General features: G+C 43.8%; 2 protein-coding genes across 9 annotated transcripts in view; one reads left to right on the top strand and one right to left on the bottom strand.

Moving 5' to 3' along the window:
• Nucleotides 1-18,837, bottom strand: part of LOC146201211 (telomere-associated protein RIF1-like) — a 310,221-nt gene extending 291,384 nt beyond the window's left edge. For all 4 annotated transcript variants that reach the window (XM_084595678.1, XM_084595679.1, XM_084595681.1 and 1 more), the window contains exons 1-4: nucleotides 18,688-18,837; nucleotides 15,777-15,854; nucleotides 12,954-12,991; nucleotides 6,624-6,730 (exon numbers count right to left, since the gene is read on the bottom strand). In XM_084595678.1, coding sequence (XP_084451804.1) covers nucleotides 6,624-6,730; nucleotides 12,954-12,991; nucleotides 15,777-15,850 — 219 coding nt within the window. In that variant the 5' untranslated portion in view covers nucleotides 15,851-15,854; nucleotides 18,688-18,837. The remainder of the gene's footprint in view (nucleotides 1-6,623; nucleotides 6,731-12,953; nucleotides 12,992-15,776; nucleotides 15,855-18,687) is intronic.
• A 173-nt stretch (nucleotides 18,838-19,010) lies between these two features.
• Nucleotides 19,011-22,211, top strand: part of LOC146201208 (sorting nexin-4-like) — a 113,356-nt gene continuing 110,155 nt past the window's right edge. For 2 of the 5 annotated variants that reach the window (XM_084595684.1, XM_084595685.1), the window contains exons 1-2: nucleotides 19,013-19,255; nucleotides 19,362-19,462. In XM_084595684.1, the coding sequence (XP_084451810.1) occupies nucleotides 19,211-19,255; nucleotides 19,362-19,462 (146 nt within the window). In that variant the 5' untranslated portion in view covers nucleotides 19,013-19,210. Of the gene's footprint in view, nucleotides 19,256-19,361; nucleotides 19,463-22,211 lie in introns of all 5 variants that reach the window. The other 3 variants (XM_084595686.1, XM_084595682.1, XM_084595683.1) reach the window with 3 other exon arrangements.

The following is a 22,211-nucleotide window of genomic DNA, read 5'->3' as shown; positions in this document are numbered from 1 at the left end:
CCTTATGGGAGCGTTACTTGGCTACGTGCCCCCTTGCCCAGATGAGGCAACACATACTGTATTACCATGATTACAAGTCGACCTGTTTTTCATGCTTCGTGACGAGCTCTCCACATCAAATTAGCATTTCGCACTTATTAGCTGCAGCAGTCAAGAGGCCGGCAATTATTTATGGCAAAGAAACAAACGACTGCAGAGCGGGCCACAAGTAGTAGCGGCGACAGCGAGGTGAAATTTTGAACTGTGATGCCAATGAAAAACCTCTAAGGATTACAGTGGGGATGCTTTGTTGAGCTGGAGGCCAAGCTTGCAGCTTACTTACATCACCAAAACACGTCATCGGAAGTAAGGACAAGTTGGCCACCTGGACAATAAATGTTTGTTGCAGAAAGCGTCTACCAGTATGTTTTTGTTTTTCTGGATATGCAATTTGGGAAGCACAACTTACATTTGAGTAGACTTACAATCGTGTAAATACGGTAGTTCGAATGACTGGAGATGGACACAATTCACTTTCGAATCAATAGGCTGCTTTGCACACTGACTTCAGCGTAGCAAGAACAGAAAAAATCATACAGTTAGAGTTATCCAGAAATTAAAATGGATGCACTTTGCACTATCGCGTTAATGTTGATCATTTTTGCAGTGTACTCCAAATACAACGAACATCACTTTCCCTAAAAATACCTGAATGGTACCACAACTTGTCTGAGACAGCAAAGTTCCTTTCAGCACAAATTAACACTGCAGCCGCTTGTTTTCAACCTTCTCAGGTTAAACTGGTTAGGCTAGCGGTCCGTGCTATCACTGACTCTACTATGGAAGCCCACATCAGTATGACTGCAAAGTTATTGACAAAAATGGCGCCACCAAGGTGTGAGATGATGAAACTTCTCGACAAATACCAAGTCAGTCATTTAGCAGTGAATCAAATCCTACGTATTCAATAGCGATTAAGAATCTTGAAGGATCTTGACCCAGCTGCCTTGAAAGAGCTCATGCAACAAGGGCTAAATGATGCTAACACTGGCTGCATACCATCACTCGTCTGTGCAGTCTTCAGAAAGTTAATTACAAGTGGCATGAAGATACCGTTCCTGTTCCCATTACTCATGAGAACCAAGAGGAAGGTGCAATTCATGTTCTTGTCTTCTGAAGAAGATGTGGCCATTTCAAGACATGCAATTTAGCCCTTTATAAGTCGTAAGCTGCCTGCACGTGTCATATGCATATGTAGTAAAAGCTAGCTAATCCAAACTTCATGGGACCATCAAAAAATTTCTAATTATCCGAAGCTCAAATTACTGCATAGCATCAAAAAAAGCTGACAAGAACCTCTTGCATTAGTGTAAATTTAATCAGAGGAAAGTTAAAAAAATATTGAAATCAAGTTTTCAACAATGGTAGCGCTCTCCAAACCAGGCCGTCTCGCTTCGCAGTCAACTCGTCATTGTTCTGGGTTCTTGGTTTGTTCAATTCGTCTGACTCATGCACGCTCATGCTCTTGAGTCACGTTCGAACTAATCGGCTTTTTCACACACACACACACTTCTATGGAGCTTGGTCGGACCGAGCAGTGCAGTTCGAAGTATCCAAAAACTGAAATTACAGTAAAATCTCGGTGATACGAATCCGGTTGATAGGAATTTCGGGATGATACAGCGTGTGGCTCACATGTGCGGCGAGAAGTATGCAGAGGCGGGCGGATCGTGCATCGCCGGTATCGTGAAAGGTTTGCAGCGGCGCGCGGCCGTGAGTAGTAGTCAGCGGCACACGGCATCATAGACTTCGCGACCGCTAGTCGTGCTGTATGCATCGCGAACAGTCTGCGGCACCGCGCTTTTGGCACATCGCCATCTCTTATGCTGTACACGCCGCGAGAAGTCCGCGGAGGCACGCGGCCCGCGCGTCGCCGCCGTCGCGATTGCCTGTCGCGCTGTGTGCACCGCGAGTGGCGGGCTGTGACTGCGCGACCGTAATAAACCGTCTCGAACATAAACCGATACACGCAACTGCCTTTCCTGTGCTTCTGCATAGTTATTTTCGTTTGTTTTGATGATATGAATGTTCGGATGATACGAATTTGTTTGCGGCCCCGTGAGATTCGTATCACAGAGGTTCTACTGTATCAAGGTTTTAATTAACAAGCTTACAAAGTAAATGGTAAGAGCGCCTTAAGGGAGGACCCAGGTCTTTGCAGCCGAAAATCAGTCAGAAAACCGGATTTTCGATCTCCTGATATCTTTCCGCAGTTACCTCTGAAGTTTTGCAGAAAAATATTGCCTAATTCACGCGTCACAGCGTTCCAAAGGTGAGAATCTGCACGCATAACCCTTTTAACTGAGGTCAAATTGTGCCGAATTACGATCACCCACAGTTCAAGAAATATGCGATCCGCGGGCATAATCTTAGTCTCGTTTGAAAGGTCGCGTTTCAGGCTATTCATATCACCCCCGTCGCGGTAATGCAATGGTACGGCGCCAGACTACTGTTCCAGAGTACCCAGGTTTGATTCTGACCTCGGCGGCTGCGTTTCGATGGAGGCGAAATGAAGAGGCGTCGGTGTGCTATGCGATGTCAGCGCACGTGGTCGAAATTACTCCGTAGCCCTCCACTACGGCTCCTCTTTCTCTCTTTTCATTTTCACTCCCACCTTCCAGGTGTCCACAGCAACAAGTGTGACGAATACTGCGCCTTTCCCTTCCACTGAAGCAATTATTATTATTGTTATACTGCTATATTTTGGTTGGCGACCGTGAACGAGCCCACTGAAACAGAAAACAAAGGAACAAAATCCCCTGAAACACGCGCTGCTATTGGTCTCCCACCACACGTGAGCAAAATGGCGAGCTTTGGTTGGCTGGCGGCATGGACTGCTCGCGGTCCGGCACCATTTTGAAAAGGTTTCTCCGTTAGGCCTTGTTAGCCTATCCGTTCCCTCATCGTAGCCACAGCGCGAAATGTGCAATATTTATATTTGCACTTCGTTATTAGTCTAAAAAAGTAGCGAAAGCAGATAAACGTGCTGGGGACGCTGCATCGCCAAATCTCGGCGTAGCATAGCCGGTTGTGCTCAGCGCGACAGTGAGGAGTGGCACGACCTTCTCGAGGTAATTCCTGCCGTGTAAGGGCACCATAACCGTGACGGTGCAGATGAGCAAGTGATGCCTAAGCAGCTTTCAACGGTAAGATAGCTCGCCCTGTGAGGCAGTGCCGCGACCTGCCGCAGCAGCAGTCACGAAACGGCGTCACACGACATGAAGACTCTCAAAGTCTGTCGAAATAAACTTGCTTCTGAATGCTACGCAGTGCAATACGAGCAATGGGTGCTTATCACTAGTTGCAGGCTGACTGCGTTTACAGCACGAACGTGAGAATGGTGATCGCGCGCCAGAACTTAGCGCCAACTTTTGCAGAGGTCACAATGCAAACGCACTCATCTTGGTGGCGACCTCCAGGCCACGTGTTCCATTTGCCGGTAATTTCATTCTTTCAAAGGCAATTATACTGATGGTAAATGATGCACTGACATTGGCAGCCAGTCAGAACCCACTTTAATGAGTTACTGTTAGCTTTGGTGCTTCAAAAATTTGCCAATACATTTTTCTTCAACTTCTCAAAACTGCATTTTTGACACATACATTTTGAAGGAGCGATATCTCTGGTTCTATATCAGCTATTGCTATAATTCTTTTTTTGCTAGGAAGATAAACTCATCGGCTGTACGATAATATTAACTCTAAACAACAGGCTGGTTAAGACAATTTTCAAAATAATGAATTTGTCTGAGCTGCCAAAATTAACTTTCTCTGTTTCAAGTTTGACGAGCTATAACTTTCCTCCAAGTTATCCTAGAATATTTATATATGCCTATTGCACTCCTTGGTGACTCTAGATCATCTGGAAATAGAAATTTTCTCCACAAGGTCTTATGTTTAATTAACAAGGCTCCTCCAAACAAAAGACATGCTTTCTTTGCTGTACCAAAAACTATTTGGTCTAGAAGAAAAACGTTTTCAGATTTAGAATCAGAATACTGAAATGCACAAACTCTGAAAGTTTGGTGTAAATCTATTCATAAATAGAAAAATTAAGCTTAAGACCAGGGTCCCCCTTAGCAATGGCTCTTGAAGCTCAATAACATCATTACAGCTTTGACCACTTACTCTGCAGAAGAAAGGGTTGACCACTGGTACCAATAACTTAGTAAAAAAGTATAAAAGCAGCAGGTGCACCGTATTTACACAATTGTAAGTCGACTTGAATGTAAGTCAACTCCCCCCCACATAGCATATCCCGAAAAAAGAAAAGTACATACTGGTAGATGCTTTCAACAACGAAAATTTATTGCCTGGCTGCACTATTCGTCTCCACTTCAAATCACGTATTTTGATAATATACGCTGCAAGCTTGGCCTCCAGCGCTTGGTAGCATACCATCTGTATCCCTTGGAAGCCTCTCCGCAGTTGAAAATTTTGTCTTGCTGCTACCGCCATTCCCACATAACCCATTTAGAACCTTCAAATTTGCAGCCCACAGCACAATTGTTTCTTTGGCATAAGTGATAGCTGCCTTCTTGAATGCTCCGTGAGACAAGCACCGAATGCATTTTTGGACTGGAGAGCTCATGACGAAGCATGTGGCCGATCGTAAATTCAAAAGTGCAAACATGTGAACCATGCGCCGACTCAACGAACGATCGGTGTTGGCTCTTCCATCAACCACCAACACTCCCTGGAAGTTTCACGTGACCCGACACGACTGAAGTGCAAAAAGCGAGCGTTGCCACGTTTCGAAAAGCGGCTCTTCCATAAACTATCGACACTCACGCAGGTGCAGTTTGTGCTGCGCAGTAAAAGTTAAAAAAGAGAAAACAAAATTCTCCCCGAGAAGCACACAGTAACTGAATGTTGCACTTAAAGCCACAGAGAAAGCAAATTCGGTGCATCCTCCGTGATATATAGTGTTTATATTATTCTTATTAACGGTGCCATGCTTTGGTTTCGATTGTAAATCGACCCCCTAACTCGGGTTCTCAAATTTAAAAAAAGGGGTAGACTTACAACCATGTAAATATGGTACGTATCAGAGCCTTTTCCCACAATAAGAAAACATCCATTACAGTAGAAAGTTTCTTTATAAAACAGCTGAATGATAAAAAAGGCTAAAGCGGTGAGCAATTTTTAAAATTCATTGGCCCTCATCAAAGACCCAGCAAGCCTAAGTGAAAGTTAAAAATATGCTGAATGGTTTGTTCGATAGTTCAGTAGTACTGAGCTTGCAAAATTATAGTGGACTGGTGCAACCATTGTCCGTTTGCCACCACATGAAAATAGTGGAATAAATGTGTCCTGCTGCTGTTTAAAAAGACCATGAAGTGTGCCAACTCTTCGAAGATTTCAGCTTGGAATGAATTTGCAAGAAAGCAATCTTGCAAAAACACGGCTGCTACAGTGCGCCGAAATATTTGAAGCACGCATAGTACACTGCTTATTTCCCAACAGCTTACATGCCTTCAAGTTGAATGAATGCTCGACATGAAACAACATTACCGTCCATCTCAGTTGCACAAGCAAGCATCGATATTAGGAAACTAGAATGGAGAAGACACCCAAACATGAACAATACAGGAAAGTGAACAAGGTTAAATTTTAAAACAACTCAATAATCAAAAAGACTGAGTGTGAGAAAGTGGGGAAGTGTGGGAAACCTGTCAACCGCTGATGCAATGCAGAAACCGCCAAGAACATTACGCTGGAGAGCCCTGGTTTGGAGGAGTTAAAGTCTTCCTTTTCAGGTGCAGGCTTTACTGTAGAAATTTCTCAGCGGCAATGTGCAATAACTATACCATACAATACCGAGCAAGTGCCCCACCTTTCGCACACCAAAATTACCATAAAAATGGAGAGGGGCTTTTTCTGATAAAACACCAAAATTCTATATGACGACAACAAGATTTTCCCTGCAAAAAAAAAAAAAAAAAAAAAAAAAATGAACTCAGTGCATAATTTTTTTTTTTTTAATCTCTGATCGGGCCAGTCAAGTGTGCGCCGAGACATCAGAGAGGCACCACACTGTGTGTTGCCGCTGCGTCACTACCCCCATACAAATTGATCGACGCCGACCTGTATCGACGTGTATTTAAATAAGTTTGTGATTGTCTTATTCATTTCGATGCCAGCTCCCACCTAGACAATGGCCATCTACTCCTCCGGTCTCGGTGGTCATCCAAAGTCAGCTGTAGCCTTTGGGCATGTGCATATCCAGAAAAGCCTACGCCGTACAGGTGCAGTTTTTGTTTGTTTTTGAGAGTTGAGATTGGATTGGATTCTTGGTGCGGCACAAGGGCAGGGAGCAGGAAGGTGCGGTGCAGCAGAAGGGGACTTTTTCAGTACTTTCCTGAAATGTGAAATTAGCGGGAACTTGAGAGAGGTGCTTGCACGAATGATGGCACTTGTTCGGCATTTTATAGTAGGTTCCGGCACAGCGCAAGCATTGATCTGAGCAGTGCCTTCGGGGTAATGCATCTGCGATATCCAAAACTGAAACCTGCACACACCAACCTATCTATTGCAGGAACCTGTGAGACGAGAGAGTGAACAGATACACTAAAGCATGCCCACCGTGACATTGGAGACAAAGCTCTTGTTCTGGATGGCTGCCTCCAGGATGGTTGTGGCTCTGGTGAGGACATCACCATCCTTGGACGAGTCCAACAGCTTCTCGAGCCCTGCATGTTGCCGAGGCCGCATTACTTGCAATACTTTTGCTAGAAGTGTGACACTGGCCCCAAGCACTTCAGTCCAGGTGCACCAATTCATGCAATGTGCCATGTGTCTGCCAGTAAATAGAACCTGCCTCTGAGTGAGTGCTCAGCCCTTGAACGTGTCAACAGGAGACACAAGTGGTTCCTATTAGCATGAAGATTCAACCATGATGTGACAAGTGCACATATTCATGCCAGCATAATGCAGCATGCAGCAAGATTTCTCGGATAATCACTTAAAGAATCATTTGACTGAATAATTTGTAAAAAAAACAAGCTCGCTCTGGAAAGCCAAAATAGATGACACAATCCACCTGACAACTACAAAAACTGGACACAGTTTAAGCATCTGAGTTAGACAAGCGATAGGTATTGTGTATGATTGGTATTGTGCGCAGTTTAGTGCTCGTTTTTAGATTCAATGATACACGACTTGATGTTGTACACCAAGGTCAATTTAAATCACAATTAACTAATTACCAGTACAGCAACAGAAAGGAAAGTTGGGCGAGTTGTAAGTTGTTCATGATGGGTTGGCGGGCACTGTTTAACACAGACAAAAAGAAGAAAGCATGGGACTGGTGCCTTTTTCACAACTGATTTATTGGGAAGAAAATGAAGTTTATTAAGAACGAAAAACCTGGAGCAAAAAGAAAAACAAACTGAAACGAAGATCAAAACATGCGAAGATAGCAGATTTCCCTCTTCGATAACAAGAGCGAAGGCTTGCCGACACAATTTCCTTACGAGGCGATATGAAATGCTTCCATCACCTTATCACCTTTCTAAATCTTTGCTGTGTATGCCAATAAAACACCTGTGTTGCGTCAAAGATGGGTCAGCAATTGTTGCATTCCCGGAGGTGTTCATTCACCCCTGTAAGATTTGTCATTATTGTGCTCTTTGAGGCGAATGTTCAAACAATGCCTGGTTTGTCCTATGTATGCCAGTCCACAAAGAAAAAAAAATTTTATAGACCACACCAGTTACACAGCATACAAACTTCTTGCCAAGTTGCAAGGGGAAATTGTGAAAACCTTTTTCGCCTTTCTTTCCACAAGTGGATAAAGTTTACTTAATTTTAATGGGGCGGAAAAAGCCACTCCTACGTCATATCATTTGGCAAAGTGTCTAAGCCATATGATAAGCGGTGTATATAATAATCTTTCGAATAATAAAAAAAGTAACGCTTAGCAGACTGAGCAAGCGGTCAAAAGTACTGATGCCGATCGAATCAGATTGTTTTTGGCTTTGCAATGTCACCAGACGATAACACCGCTAAGCATAGATGAGCGTAAAATTCGAGGACTGTAAAGTGCCTTCGTATTTACAAGGGTTTTCAAGGCCTTCAATGTGGGGTTTTAAAAATCAAAGGTTTTCGAGGGTTTCAAAGACCCTTACAAACCCTGTGTGAGGCTTCACAACTGGGGTGCAGAACAAGCCACCGCCAACACTCCTGTCAAGGGTGCAACATCTTGGCACTCTGGTGATGTCGAATCCAATCCTGGACCTACTGAGCCAACCTTATCCGACCTGCTTAAAGCCATCCAGGACGTCCAGAACGGGCAGTTAACAATGCTTACTGAAATAAAATCAATCCAAACATCTTTATCCGACCACGAAAAAGCTTTCACTGAAGTGAATAACCGCCTTTCTAAAATTGAAGCAGACTGCGCTTCTTTCTCCTCAATAAAACCTGAAGTCGAAAATATAAAATCTACGACAGCTAAATGCATAGCTGAAATGGAAGCACTGACTGCCCGACTGGACGATATGGAAAATCGAGCACGAAGAAACAACCTAGTATTTTATGGTATAAAAGATTCCGACAATGAATTGTGGCAAGATTCAGAAAAAATAATCACTGAACACTGCAGCCAGTACCTAAACGTATCCCTCGAACCTCGCAGCATTGAACGTGCCCACCGACTAGGCACATATTCACCAAATAAAAACCGGCCGATTATCGTCAAATTAGCTCATTTTAAAGACAAGCAGCATGTACTATCGGTGAATAGCAAACTCAAAGGTACTGGCTTCAGTGTCTCCGAGGATTATTCTCCAAACACCCGTCTCGCGCGGAAAAGCCTCTATGACTATGGTAAACGCGAAGGGCTAAAATTTAAATTACGCCATGACAAGTTGATATCCGGAAGTAAGACTTATATATTTGATCGCACCACTAATCATGTAGTTGAACATGAGCAACCCTAGCAACCACTTCAACAGAATCACACTGCGAAGCAGACTTACCGTTCCTCATTATCATTCTTATTCACTAACATCCGTAGTGTGATCCCAAAACGCGATGCTTTATGTAACCTCGTTGAATCATGTTCTGCTAACGTAATTCTGTTAACCGAAACTTGGCTCACCTCTACTGTTTGCGACACTGAGATTTTACCCTCCCTTCCGAATTTTGATATATTTCGAGCAGATCGTAGCGAAATGAGGGGTGGGGGGGTTCTCATTGCCACTGATCGCTCATTACGTTGCTCACGTGTGACAATTTCAAGCAAATTGGAAATGGTTTGGCTCTGCTGTAATGCATGTTATCCACGTGTTCTCATTGGTATATGCTATCGCCCCCCAAACAATGATCCTTTATTTAATTCCTTGTTGCATGATGCCCTAAACACGCTAACGACCCTTTATACCAATACTCCAATTTTATTGTTTGGCGACTTCAACTTTCCATCTATCGTCTGGTCGGATCTTGCTTCCACGCTTTCAAAATCTAACCCTGAGTGTGAATTTGTTCACACCTGCCTCACGTTTGGATTAGATCAAATAATCGACCGTCCAACTCGTTTAACAGATCATTCTGCTAATATTCTGGACCTTGTGCTGACATCACAACCTAATAGCTTCTCACCCATCACTTACATTAAAGGGCTCAGCGACCACATGGCCATTCATGCTACATTTTCTTGTGATTTACGAAACGCGAAAAAGATCAAGAAAACGCTTACCCTCTATAATAAAGGTAACTACGTTGGCTTTAACCGCGATCTTGCTGCTTTCCTTGATAACTTTTCGTCTGGTTTTTCACTACGCTCTCTTGAATCTAACTGGTTACTCTTTAAGTCCGAAATGCAACGCCTAATAAATTTACATATCCCGACCATAACCGTAACAGAACGTCCTGGATCCCCATGGTATAACAAAACACTTAAAAGATTAAATAACAAAAAGAAGCGATTATTTCGTGCAGCTAAAACTACAGGCACGGCTACCGCCTGGGAGAAATATTACACTGCCGCGGCTAATTACGATACCGAGGTCATCAAAACTAAGAATAACTTCTACTCATCCACCTTGCCTAACATGCTGCATGAAAACCCGAAGCGTTTCTGGAAAACTATTTGCCCCTCCACCTCTAGCATAATTTCTCTGACTGATAATTCTGGTGTTTCCTCTTCTGAATCAGAGGTTCCTAATATTCTAAATGATGCATTTTGTTCTATATTCACAAACGAACCTCTTAATAACCTCCCTGATGCACCCAGTTTTCTTCACACACCTATGGATAACATTGCATTTGAACCGCGCGGCATCGCCATGGTCATCGATAAACTAAAAAATTCTTCATCCGCTGGTATTGACGGCATCAATGCCAAAATCCTCAAAAACACCAAAGACCTCTGCAGTATCATATTGTCTCTGATTTTTCAGCAGTCATATTCTTCGTGCTCATTACCACGGGACTGGCGCATTGGGAAGGTCATTCCAGTCCACAAGAAAGGTAACAGATCTTCACCACTTAACTATAGGCCAATCTCATTAACCTGTGTTTGTTGTAAAATTATGGAACATATCATATATTCTCATACTGCCAAGTTTTTATCATCTCGTAATTTTTTTCATTCTAACCAACACGGCTTTCGTAAAGACCATTCCTGTGACACGCAACTTGTTCTTTTTCTTCATGATATACACGCATGCCTAGATCGTAACATTCCCACGGATTCAATATTTCTGGATTTCGAAAAAGCATTTGATAAAGTCCCGCACGCGCGCCTAATTCTTAAACTGTCACGCCTAAACCTTCATCCCCTAGTTCTGGATTGGATTCGAGCCTTCCTTACTGATCGTTATCAATTCGTTCATGCTAACTCACACTCGTCATCCCTCTCCCCTGTCTTGTCTGGCGTCCCTCAGGGGACCGTTTTAGGCCCTCTTCTGTTCCTTATCTACATAAATGATTTACCCTCTAACATCAGATCTAATGTCCGACTCTTTGCGGATGATTGCGTCATCTACCGCCCAATACATAATTCCTCCGACGCCACCATTCTTCAAGAAGATCTCGCACGCGTCGAAGAATGGTGTAGTACTTGGCTCATGTCCCTAAATAGCAGTAAAACGTCACTTATTTCTTTCCATCGCCGGCGCAACCACCGTGAAAATACTTATACAATTATCAACAATCCTATTTCATCCGTTGACTCATACAAGTATCTTGGTATCCATTTAAGTAAAGATTTAACCTGGTCGCATCATATTCACCACATCACCAATTCAGCCAATCAAGTTCTAGGGTATTTGCACCGTAACCTATCACTAGCTCCCCCTCCCATTAAGCTTCTTGCTTATATAACTTTCATACGTCCTAAACTTGATTACGCATGTGCTGCATATGATCCCCACTATACTAACCTAATCACCACGCTCGAAGCAGTCCAAAACCGCGCTGCCAGATTCATTTGCTCAGACTACTCTCGCTATACTAGCGTTACAGCACTAAAATCTCAGCTTAATCTCCCAACACTGGCCTGTCGGCGTAAAATCGCCCGTCTTTCGCTGTATCATAAATTTTATCACACTTCCGATCATGAAACTGCCCCGATAACACGCGCTCATCGCTTTTCTCGTCATAGTCACCCTAACGCCGTCTACCCTGAACGGGCCCGCACCGAAACATATAAAATGTCATTTTTTCTTCGAACAGCCAATGACTGGAATGACCTTCCATCCGAAGTGGCGGCCATCACCAATCGTGTTCTATTCAAAACCGCCATTGAAGACCATCTGTGTTCGTATTAACTTTTTGTTTGCCCACCCCTCATGTAATGTCCCCTGTGGACCCTTGAGGAAACAATAAATAAATAAATAAATAAATAAACAAGTCGGAAAACTTCATGTAGAGAAGATGTTGTGGCAGCTGACCTTGATATAACAAACATGCCGCACCGGCTATATCTTGGATAGTGCTGAATTAATAGAAATTTTGAAAAACCCTGCATGTTTCATGATGACACAGCACAGACTGACATGAGAGAAATATCTTTGATTGCAACAAGCGACCGTAGTTAATAGTTAGTGCCATGTTTCTGTGCCAACAGTGCATCTACGTTACAAACACATCTATGAGGCAAACACAGCAGTCTGCTTTCGCTTTTGGAACATGGCAAAACGATAGTTCATATTGAAAATCAGCGAAAAATAACAGGACAAAGAAAGAAAAATGGGTGAGTACTGTGAGTCCATAACCGCCATGCATTTGCTCACGAGCTCTCGCACGTCAATAGAAGAAACAGCAGAGAACACTGGTGACACGAGGCAAGAGATTCGCTGGGGCAACGGTGGCAGGTAGAGTTCCTCGCCCAGCGGCAGTGCAACTATGCACACTCTCCCCCAGATTCTGACTGCTCCACGACACCCTCGCCCTGCTCCTTTCATGATGCCTCGTGCGAGCCACAGCGCAGGTGCAGGTTGCTGCCATAGTCACGCCGCGCCCTCAGCACAATCACAGAACATTTCGCCGCTTCTATAACTTCGAGTAGTTCCAATTTACAGCGCACTTTCAATGTGGTTTCTCTTGCATTCAATTCTTAACCCGGTCTCCCTTCTGCATTGTCCTTTCGAGTCTTAACGCAAAAACTGCATATAACGAAAACCTGGATATAAAAAGAAACGCAGACATTTTACAATTTCGTTAAAACTAGGTTTATTTGTACCCGGTTCCCCTGCAGAACACAGGGGCTTTTGGGAATTATGTAATTCTGACCATCCAGCAAAAGTTATGCACAGTTCCAGTCAGCACCTGCCAATAGCCTACCACTGGAAACCCTGCCCATCACTTAGATAGAAACACTAGTGAAGACACTCTTTTTCATTACATGGTCTCATGCAAAGCTGGGGCACATGTCAGGCACATGCAGTGCGGAAAGGGCACACCACTCACCCGACAGCAAGGCCTCATCACTGGCGGCCAGGGGCTTCCTGCACGCAGCATATAGTTGCCCATCACTCAGTGGTTCACCCTTCTAGCCTGGCAGCCCTTCATCACGGGTGCTGTAGCTAAGACCAATTTGCCAATGAAGTAACTAACCAAAGATGTGGGCAACACTTCAGAAATGCCTGTGTCATGCACGCAAGCACATAATGCCTGAACTCGTTTATGTATTTATCTATAGATACTGCAATTCCATGTTTCAGGATTTCAGCAGTATGGAAGAAAAATAAAATATCAGACAGTACTATCGATAACATATCCAATGTAAACAAAAAGAAAGAATAACATTTGGTTAATGAAGAGGCAATACAAACAAATCTGGTTAACATTTGTAATGGTCAGTTTTCGTGCCTTTGGAATGAGATTACTGTGCGCTTGCATTGGGCTTCCCCTGGCTAAGATATATTACTGTTTGTGTCTCAATTGTTCTCATTTCATTTCCTACGGATAGTATGTGCTACAAAATTTACACGAAGGTACAAACAGTGGCACAACCTTTCAGCTGCAAAGGAAGTGGGCGCTAGTAAGCACATCATCCTGAAAGGGCATTTTATAAAAAGCGTAATGCATCAGCCTCATTGACAACTTCTCCCTTATTATCAGGGACACCCCGAGAGCTGCACCCCACGTCACTCTTATCTCTTCCCGCACGACACAGCTTGCATGCCTTCAGCAGGAAACCTCGCTCATGCCTCGTACATGTTTTCACTTTATCATAAGACCTCCCATTGAAGTAACATGTCTTGGGGGACACCCTCTTGCTGTATTACGCAGCACCCAGAAACGGTGATTATGCATCCCCCAGTTATGCAACGACTCGCATTTTACGACGAATCGGTGCAGGACCAGCACATACCCCATGGGAATAATGCAATAAAAAACTTAACTATACAACGAAATATTATGCACACCCTGCTTCATACAAATGGACGGCTGACCGAAATTGTCCAGAATGAGAGATGATGAAGGAGCACATCATTGGCAGACGTCTTCCAGTCACCCCAAGGCGTAATTAAGATGAGGGCAAGTGCACATAAAGATGCAATCCAGCGTACGACAGGCTGTAGCAAGTGTTCTGCCGATAGCTCTAACTTCATGTGTGAAACTCACGGCCACTGGTGGGTCTCTACGCCTGGCCTGCTATTCTGCACACGTTGCTGACAAAGGCATTACTACTCGTAATAGGTGGAAGTTACTATGGTGGCAGTAACAAGATTGACATGCTTGTGAAGAGCGGTGACTAGTCTGAAGCGCATTTCGCTGCAGAGAATGTTGAGCAGTACAAGGGGTACAGAGCGGTACAAGTTCAGGGACTGGCATTTGCGTGGCAATGTACCCTGTATATATTGAATATTTTTATCCTTATAGAGCCTTTTTCTGGGCCCAGACGAAGACAAGTTCACTTGTCGAAACGTTGGCTCGACCCGCAAAGTGAGGCATACCCCCTTTACCCTTGTTCAGTGCTCCTTCGTACAGCCTGAGAGTGTGTTTTATGGACATCACAGCTCAGTGGCACCGCAAAAAATACAAAAAATATGCTTCAATTCTCAAACACAGTGGACACATTTGCTTATACAGCAAGCGTGTTTCTACACCACACCAAATCTGCAAGAAACGAACAGTCAAGAAAGCCAAGGAGAAAAGACGGCCCCGCAACTTTTGCCAAGCTTTCGCTAAAACCAGTGTTGCCAAGGGGAAAAAAAGTGTGTGCTCGATATGCCTACAAATTCATTTGGTTTATGGAGTTTACAATTAAAAGCGAATGCAGCTATGATGAATGCTGTAGTGGCAGGGTGCAGATAATTTCGTCCAAATAATGTTCTTTTAATACGCAGTCACTTCACACAATACATAGGTGCCTTGCTTTTCACCTTCATCGAAATGCGGCCATTCCAACTTGCATCAAACCCGTAGCTGTCATCTCAGTAGTCGAGTGCCTTAACCACTGAGCCATTGCAGCAGTGTCTATACCTTACATATTTTTTCGCAATGCACGAGGATCATGGCCCGTCACATTGCATTTTACATAACAGTCAGTTTGATATGCTTTCGGGATAAAAACATGGTGACGCCAACTCTTTAAGTAACTTGGCAAGCTGATATTGTGATAAACTAAGCATGCTCAAAGTACTATTGGATGGAAAAACCGTGCAAAAGACAAACACCAGAGCAAAGAAACACAAGACAGCGCTCGTCCTGTGTTTCCTTGCTCTGGTGTTTGTCTTTAGCGCTGTTTTTCCATCCAATATGTTCAACCAACTCTACTGTTTTTCCACCAACTATAGCCCGTTTGGCTATAGTGTTGATCAAAGTACTAAACGATTCAAAAAGAGCTTTGAAGCTCGGAGAACAGTGCCGCGGCAGGCATTCGGCCTTTGACAATAAGGGCATGCTGCACAAGAAACCACTGTTGTTTCAGGTACCAGAACAGTCCATAATATATTGCAGGTTTGGAGAACATTAATTTCACTCAAAGGGGCCATCCACAATCAAATAACTTCATGTCAAAACCACGGAGCATTACCAAAAACACTAAAACTGCTGATGACGTACATCACGGCACATATTTGTAAACATCCTGTATAGTACTGTCGTCTCGTAGTGAAACTTCAAAGTAGATATAAAATTTCCACATCTGTAGAAACACCGCTTAATATAATGCGAAATTTTTACAAGATGCTGTTCTGATAGTGATTGTAATTATATGTCGAGGTTAAAACCAAACTCCAAGTATGACTGGCGTGCTTGAAGGAGAGGGAGAGAGATAATCACCTGGACTCCTTGCCGTTGGCTTCACTGCCTCGGCAGCCAAGGCGTGGATGCACCACAGGCAGCTCTGCCGACATGGCCCTGCACCACAGAGGAACTCTCATTTCACCTGCCAATCATTCCCAGGCAACCACAAGCGCAAGGCAAAAAAAAAATATTTAAGGAAAGTCTCTAAGGGTACGACACAGCAGCATTAATAGCTCCCATCTGCCAGCTCCCTTACGAATACTCATTCACATATATGCATTTTACAACATGCCTAATCACTAATCTTTAAATTTATGCCTCTATTCTATCACACATACTCATTAAATGCAATCGTAAGCTACCTCATTATGTGCAAGATCATCAGACACAGATTAAAGGCTTGCTTCAACCAAGCCATACAAACATGCCTGTGCAGCGTAGGGGTCGTGTTCCCTACCCCTAACTACTGCGGTGGGGCCAAAGGTTGTTGAAATTTGTTCAACTGAAGAGTAGACATGCCAGCCTTTTGCCCAAGAGAAGTGTTCTTGGCTTCTCTTTGAGCTACACAAAAGTCTGCAATCTGCTTAGTTAGGCAAGCTAGGGACTTGTCTTTTCGCGAAAGTGTGAACGAACAAGGTACATAAAACACAAGAGCCTCCCAACGATATTAGCCAACAGCCTCAGTCTTTTAGCAGAGACCAAAAAGAAAATTTCGTCTGACGTACTAAATAAACAAATTCAACGGCCCACCTGTTAACTGCCTTTGAAAACAACCAGCTAACCAATCACAACAGACGAAAATTCATCACGACTCATGTCAAACACCGATGGCGAGAGAACTAAATAGTGTGCTTCCTGACACTGGTAAGAAATAAAAGGAATTTGACAATATGCACTCACTCTTTAATAAACCCATGGGAAGTGAATAAACTCTTCCCACTTGAACCCCTGATCAGGCCGCTTCCTGATGATCAAGGCCAAAATTAGGCACCTTTGAGGCTAAAAAAATATGTGATGCTCTCGCAGCTGCATAAGTTCATTTTATTTCTCTCCCTCAGGAGCAGTACCAGAGGCATCGGCACTTGCCTCCACTCTTCCCCACATCATCAAACTAATAGCCTGATGGTTTCAAGCGTATTACCAACCTTACAGCAACGGCCAGCGCCGTTCTTGCTAGAAAGACATGCCTACTCCATTCATTTTGCAACAAAACTCTCACTTTATGGCACACTCGCAAGACTTTGGTGTATGCTAACAATGTTTGGTTCTTCTTTAGTTACCTACAAACTAAAATATAAGGGGTACAAACAAAACAAGCAGAAACATTTATAATAAGAATACCTCAAAAACAGAGTATTACAAGTAATTACTGAACCCCACCTTTGCACAGAGTCAAATTAGCCAAATTACAGTTCCCATTTCAAGCACTGCATATCAAATAAACCGTGACATTTTGAAGCCCAGCTTCTGTACAAGCACAGACCAGCATGCGACAAACACCATTACACACGACATGAGTTATCCCGCAAAACAGAATGCCAATTATTTTTTTGCACTACTGCACAGCAGAAAAACCTCGATCCCTCAACTACAAACATTTCAAGATTGTAAAACTCCACAACACTCCTGAAAAATAAATTACTGGCATCACAGTAGCTACAATTATTAACCTCATTTCAAACTAAGCTTAGGTGGTAATGTGCTAAACCATTTTGTGTTGCACTCGGTCATTTTTATTAGAAAGTATTGTCCACTTTCAACTTGTGCACAGTTGTAAACACGTCAGGCTACTGATTTGGTTACACATGCTTCTCATGATGCTACCTCAGTGACACAGCTCTATTATTTCTAAGGCCACTGCTAGTTCCCCGATAGTGTTTTTGCTTCATTCGCACCTAATTAGATTTACCTTCACATGATTTTGTATGCAGAATACACCGCCGTGACACTTTCGTTCAGAGGTTTGGTCGTTTGTTTGTAGGCATTTTCTTTAAAACCCTACACTAGGCCTTGGCTGCGATTTCAGGCAGCGGTAAACCCCGCGTAAAATGTGATGGGAATTTACGAAATAAAAAAGAAGAACGAACAAGACGCCAACTGTCAAGTTTTTTTTTTTTTTTCTTTTTTATGGAACTCACATGAAGGTTCGCCACGAACAAAAGCTCTCCACGCAAGGGTACCGAAACAAGTAACGAAAACATGTTAAAAGTGAAACTACTGGCCAGCAACTACTCAAGCAAGTTAATGTCTAGCAAGTGCATACGTGTTTTAGCCCAGCTTGGCAATGCCAAGAGCATGTTTATGTTTAGTGCCTTGCTAAACTTGATTACTTCCTTGATTACTTCGCCCGGTCTGCCCACGGTGTGGTATGAGCACTGTGTACGAGAGAGGGCCCTAAGTGTATGCTTACGTGGGAACAATGCGCAAGCTATCAAACGGTGAACAAGGAAATAGAATCAGCTGGCCGCGCACATGTATAAGCAAGCTCTAATATCTCAAGCCAAAGCGGATTCTTTACCCAGCAGTTTTTGCCACTGCTATGCCTCCGTTCTCCCAACGGTCAGATAAAGTTGTTCGGTAAGCCAAAAGCAAGTTTACGCCCTGGCACGACAAAAAAAAAACGTCCTCTCATCGTTTTTGAAACACGCCGATAGCAACTTTGTGACAGTGATCAGGGATCGTATCATGACAGCAGCAACTCCCAGTAGGATCTGTCAGCCGTTATGACTACAGCAGACAACAAGCCGAGCAGTTGCGAAGGGTCTCTACAGGCTTGTGAACAACCGTTCTACTACTACAAGGGACCTCCACTCACGATTCCGACCTGAACGTTGCTATGCGCGAGTTGGACACGAGCAAAGCACGCAAGCAGCACCTAACATCTAGCCGAACGCAAAACTGTTCAAACTGGAAACTTGTAACCTCGTCGCATCAAGAAGCGGCTTACCTTTGAATCTCACTGAAATTGCTACACAGTGCGAGTCGCTAGCAGCGAAACTCTACGCCCATGACGTCCGATGAACAGCAGTGCGCGAAAGCCCACCGGCGAAGCGTGGCCTGGGCAACTTTGGCGCGAAATACAGTGTTACGTCAAATCACGTGCACATTGAATCACCAGCATCACCAGTTCATTCACTGCTTATTATTCTAATAAAAATATATACAAATTATACTGTCAAAAATGTAACGAGACTAGTATATTTAAACAAAGATATTCTACTGACGTTTAAAATGTGCACCATAAACATAGAACGTAGCTGATAGTCAACACTAGCTGCTTGAAGCCTTGGCTTCCGATTTGCGGGGCGTATGATTGGTGTCCCGGCGCGATTAGCAAGGTGATGAGTTATCCATGCTTGCGAAGGCACAGTGTTTATCATATGCATGGCCCTCGGCTGTCATTTCACTAAGCACTTAGTGTAGAATCGTGCTGAAGCATACTTGTAGAATCATTACAAGGAAGTGTTGTCATGTCAGAAACTGGACAGGATGAGAGCGCGAAAGAGGCAAGTATGGTAATGCCTGTGAACATTACTTTTGCGTTTCAAGAACCTCGCACAGAAGCGAATCTGGGATGGCGTATGAAAATGTCGAGACTTTCACCACATTTTTCTGCCGCAGGGCGCAATCTGCGAGATCAACATTACGGAGGTGGAGCGTCGCTGCTCGGGCACTGTCATGCCGCTGCAGGATGTTTACATTGCCTATCAGGTGGAATCGGTGTAAGTGACATTGTGCACTCACTGTTGCATGCGACGACGACGAGCGTATGCTTTCGTATAGTCTGGCATCGGTGTTGATTAACGATGGGGGCACTGTGACCGGGTCTTGTCATAGCGCTCGTGATAGTGACGTTCACCTTTACTACTTCCAAAGCGGCATCGATCGACCGGGGAAAAGACCGCGTCTACGTAATTCTACTGCTTTGCCAGTTAGATGTTGAGCAGTAATACCAAATTCAGATTTGAGCTAAGGATGCGATGTAATGCTTCACACCATATTTATAGCCCTGTCACACGGCATCTTGGATCGTCACGATCGCTCAATCGCAATCGAGCAAGATCCTGGTTGACTTAGCTGCGATTCCCCAAGTGTGTGAGGTTTTCAAGCACAATTGAAAGAGGGTGTTAGCACCATCGTTCTTGCTGCGCTTTAAAAAAGAAAGTAAATTAATTAAATAAAGACGCATATGTTATTGGGTAAATTGATTTAAATGCTTGACAGAATATTTTCAGTGCACCTTGCTTGCTTATCCAGAGAAATATTATTTAAAAATGATCTGAGCATCCTGCTCTGCCACCAGTGCACACAAAAGGCATCGCCAAGTTCATCAGCTAATACTGTGACTGTTTCACCTGCGTATACTAGCTTGAAATCCTCGATGCAGATTGAGTTCAGTTAGGCTGAAAAGTACCAATGTGACAAAAGTGTTGGTGCGCCATTAGCAGGGCTGGTTTTCTAAGGCAGCATCCGATCTCCCTACAGAATCACCAGGCCGGAATGGGGCTTACTTAGGGCAGCATAAACCTCATGGGTGCAGTTTTCACCATTCTGCACTTGCCACAGTTTTGGGCTGCGTGAAAGTAAATTGTTTGCAGTCTTTGTGGGTGTCCTTGGCTGCAGAAAACTCTACAATGTGAGGAGGTCACAACCCACATTGTTTAGCAAAGTGAAAAGTGCAAAATGGCGAGCAAGGGTGATGTCCAAGTGCAGCAAAAGCTTGTCACCTATAGTTCCCATGTGGATTGCAGCCTTCGTGCGAGTGCTCCAAAATGGAGCGTGCTAAATAAACTTACACATTATGTGCATTTTCTGCCATTCTATTTTTTCTTTACGGACATGAATTCACTTCAAGCGGACTGTATTTAGTTTGGTGTTGAGTCATGCTTTCCACCCCATTGTTACATCTTGGTTTGGAGCCATCCAAGAGAGACAGCAAAGTGTCTGGGCTGGCTTCATCATTTATAGCCGCATTTGCCTACAAAAAAAGCAATGCTGTAAGGATGCATATCATTTAGCTGTCTCGCACATGAATTCCCCGTCCAACAAGTTGCCTAGATATCTCTCTGATTAGTCTGTAACTCAAGCACTGGTAAAGTTTCTTTTGATGAAAATTTGTCACTGTGATGCGGCACCGAGGTTTTGAAATCCGAAAATTCTGAGATCTTGCGATAATCTCAACTGCCAATCAAATTTCCTGCTTATCAGTGAGGGAGAAAAACAATATGCAGTGCATCTGCTTAACCTGTGTTTAGCTGCTGTGAAAAATTTGCTTTGAAAAGAAGCAGGATCACTGCATAAAACGTGCACAAGTTACAGTTTAGGACGTCACGGGGAGACTCATGGTTTTTTGAAAACATAGCGCAAATAAAGGCAAGGACGGCACAGATGTGGACAGGAAAGGTGCTTGTCTTTATTCTGCTTTCCATACAGTTGTCCCTTATATTAAATGGGGATGCAGTTGATTTTTGTCTATAATCAATACTGCCACGAGATGTTTCTTTGTATGAACTGCTACAGGAACCTGCTTGCCAAGAGCATGCTGTCACAGACTAGTGTGGCAATAGTAGCAGCAGCTTGGGTGTGACATTACTTTAAAAACGCAACACAGGGTAAGGAAGGGTGGGAGGCACATGAACACTGGTTCTGTTGTGTTGGCCAAGGTAACTATGTAGAAGAGAGCCAATAGCCACACATCAAGTGTCCATATCGAAAGAACGTTTATTGTTTGAGTGCTGTCTACTGGGTCATGCAAATTTGTTATCAGCCGCCCGCAGGCAGCAAGTCCAGTGACATCACTTAAGCGATAGCATGCTGCCTATCGCCCGTGGCGTCACCATGACAGCATAATAAAGAATGCTTATGAAATAGAACCCAATTATTTTTTTTTTGTTTTACCAAGAGGTTCAATCGAAACACAACAGTGGTGATGAGACTTACGCAGTGTAGGGCAGTGCCCTTGAAGAGCAGCTCCTGAGACCGGACAGCAAATGCGATTCGATGGCTCCGGGTACAAACATCTCGCTTCACCGAGGAGGAAGGGGGCTATTCTGCCTACAGGGTACACTTGAAGGCATATTTTGAAGCACAGAAAATCATGAATACGGCAAAGCAACGAGCTCGACGCCCTATCCAACAGCGCTGTCAAGGTACTCCCAAGGACGGTGCTACCCCAAGAGCGTCAGCAACCTTCATTACAGTGATATCATCGGGCATGTACAGAGCTATTATGAGCCACAAGTCAACGAAACAGTTGCCACTCACCGGTTTTTTACGTGCACACAAGCAGAATGTGAGAGAGTTCGGGATTTCATAGCCGCACTTCGCCACTTGGCTAAAGACTGCAATTTTGGAACCATGCTGGACCACATCCTGCATGATCGCATAATATGCAGTGTTCGGGACAAAGACGTCAGACATAACCTGTTGACATGCAGCCCGCTGTCGTGGGAGACTTCACCATTTCTACTG

Source organism: Amblyomma maculatum, chromosome 2 (genome assembly GCF_055883805.1).
Source record: "Amblyomma maculatum isolate TAMU_Amacu chromosome 2, ASM5588380v1, whole genome shotgun sequence".
NCBI lineage: Eukaryota > Metazoa > Arthropoda > Arachnida > Ixodida > Ixodidae > Amblyomma > Amblyomma maculatum.
Note: the sequence above shows the minus strand (reverse complement) of the source record. Positions and strands in the feature narration are given on the sequence as shown.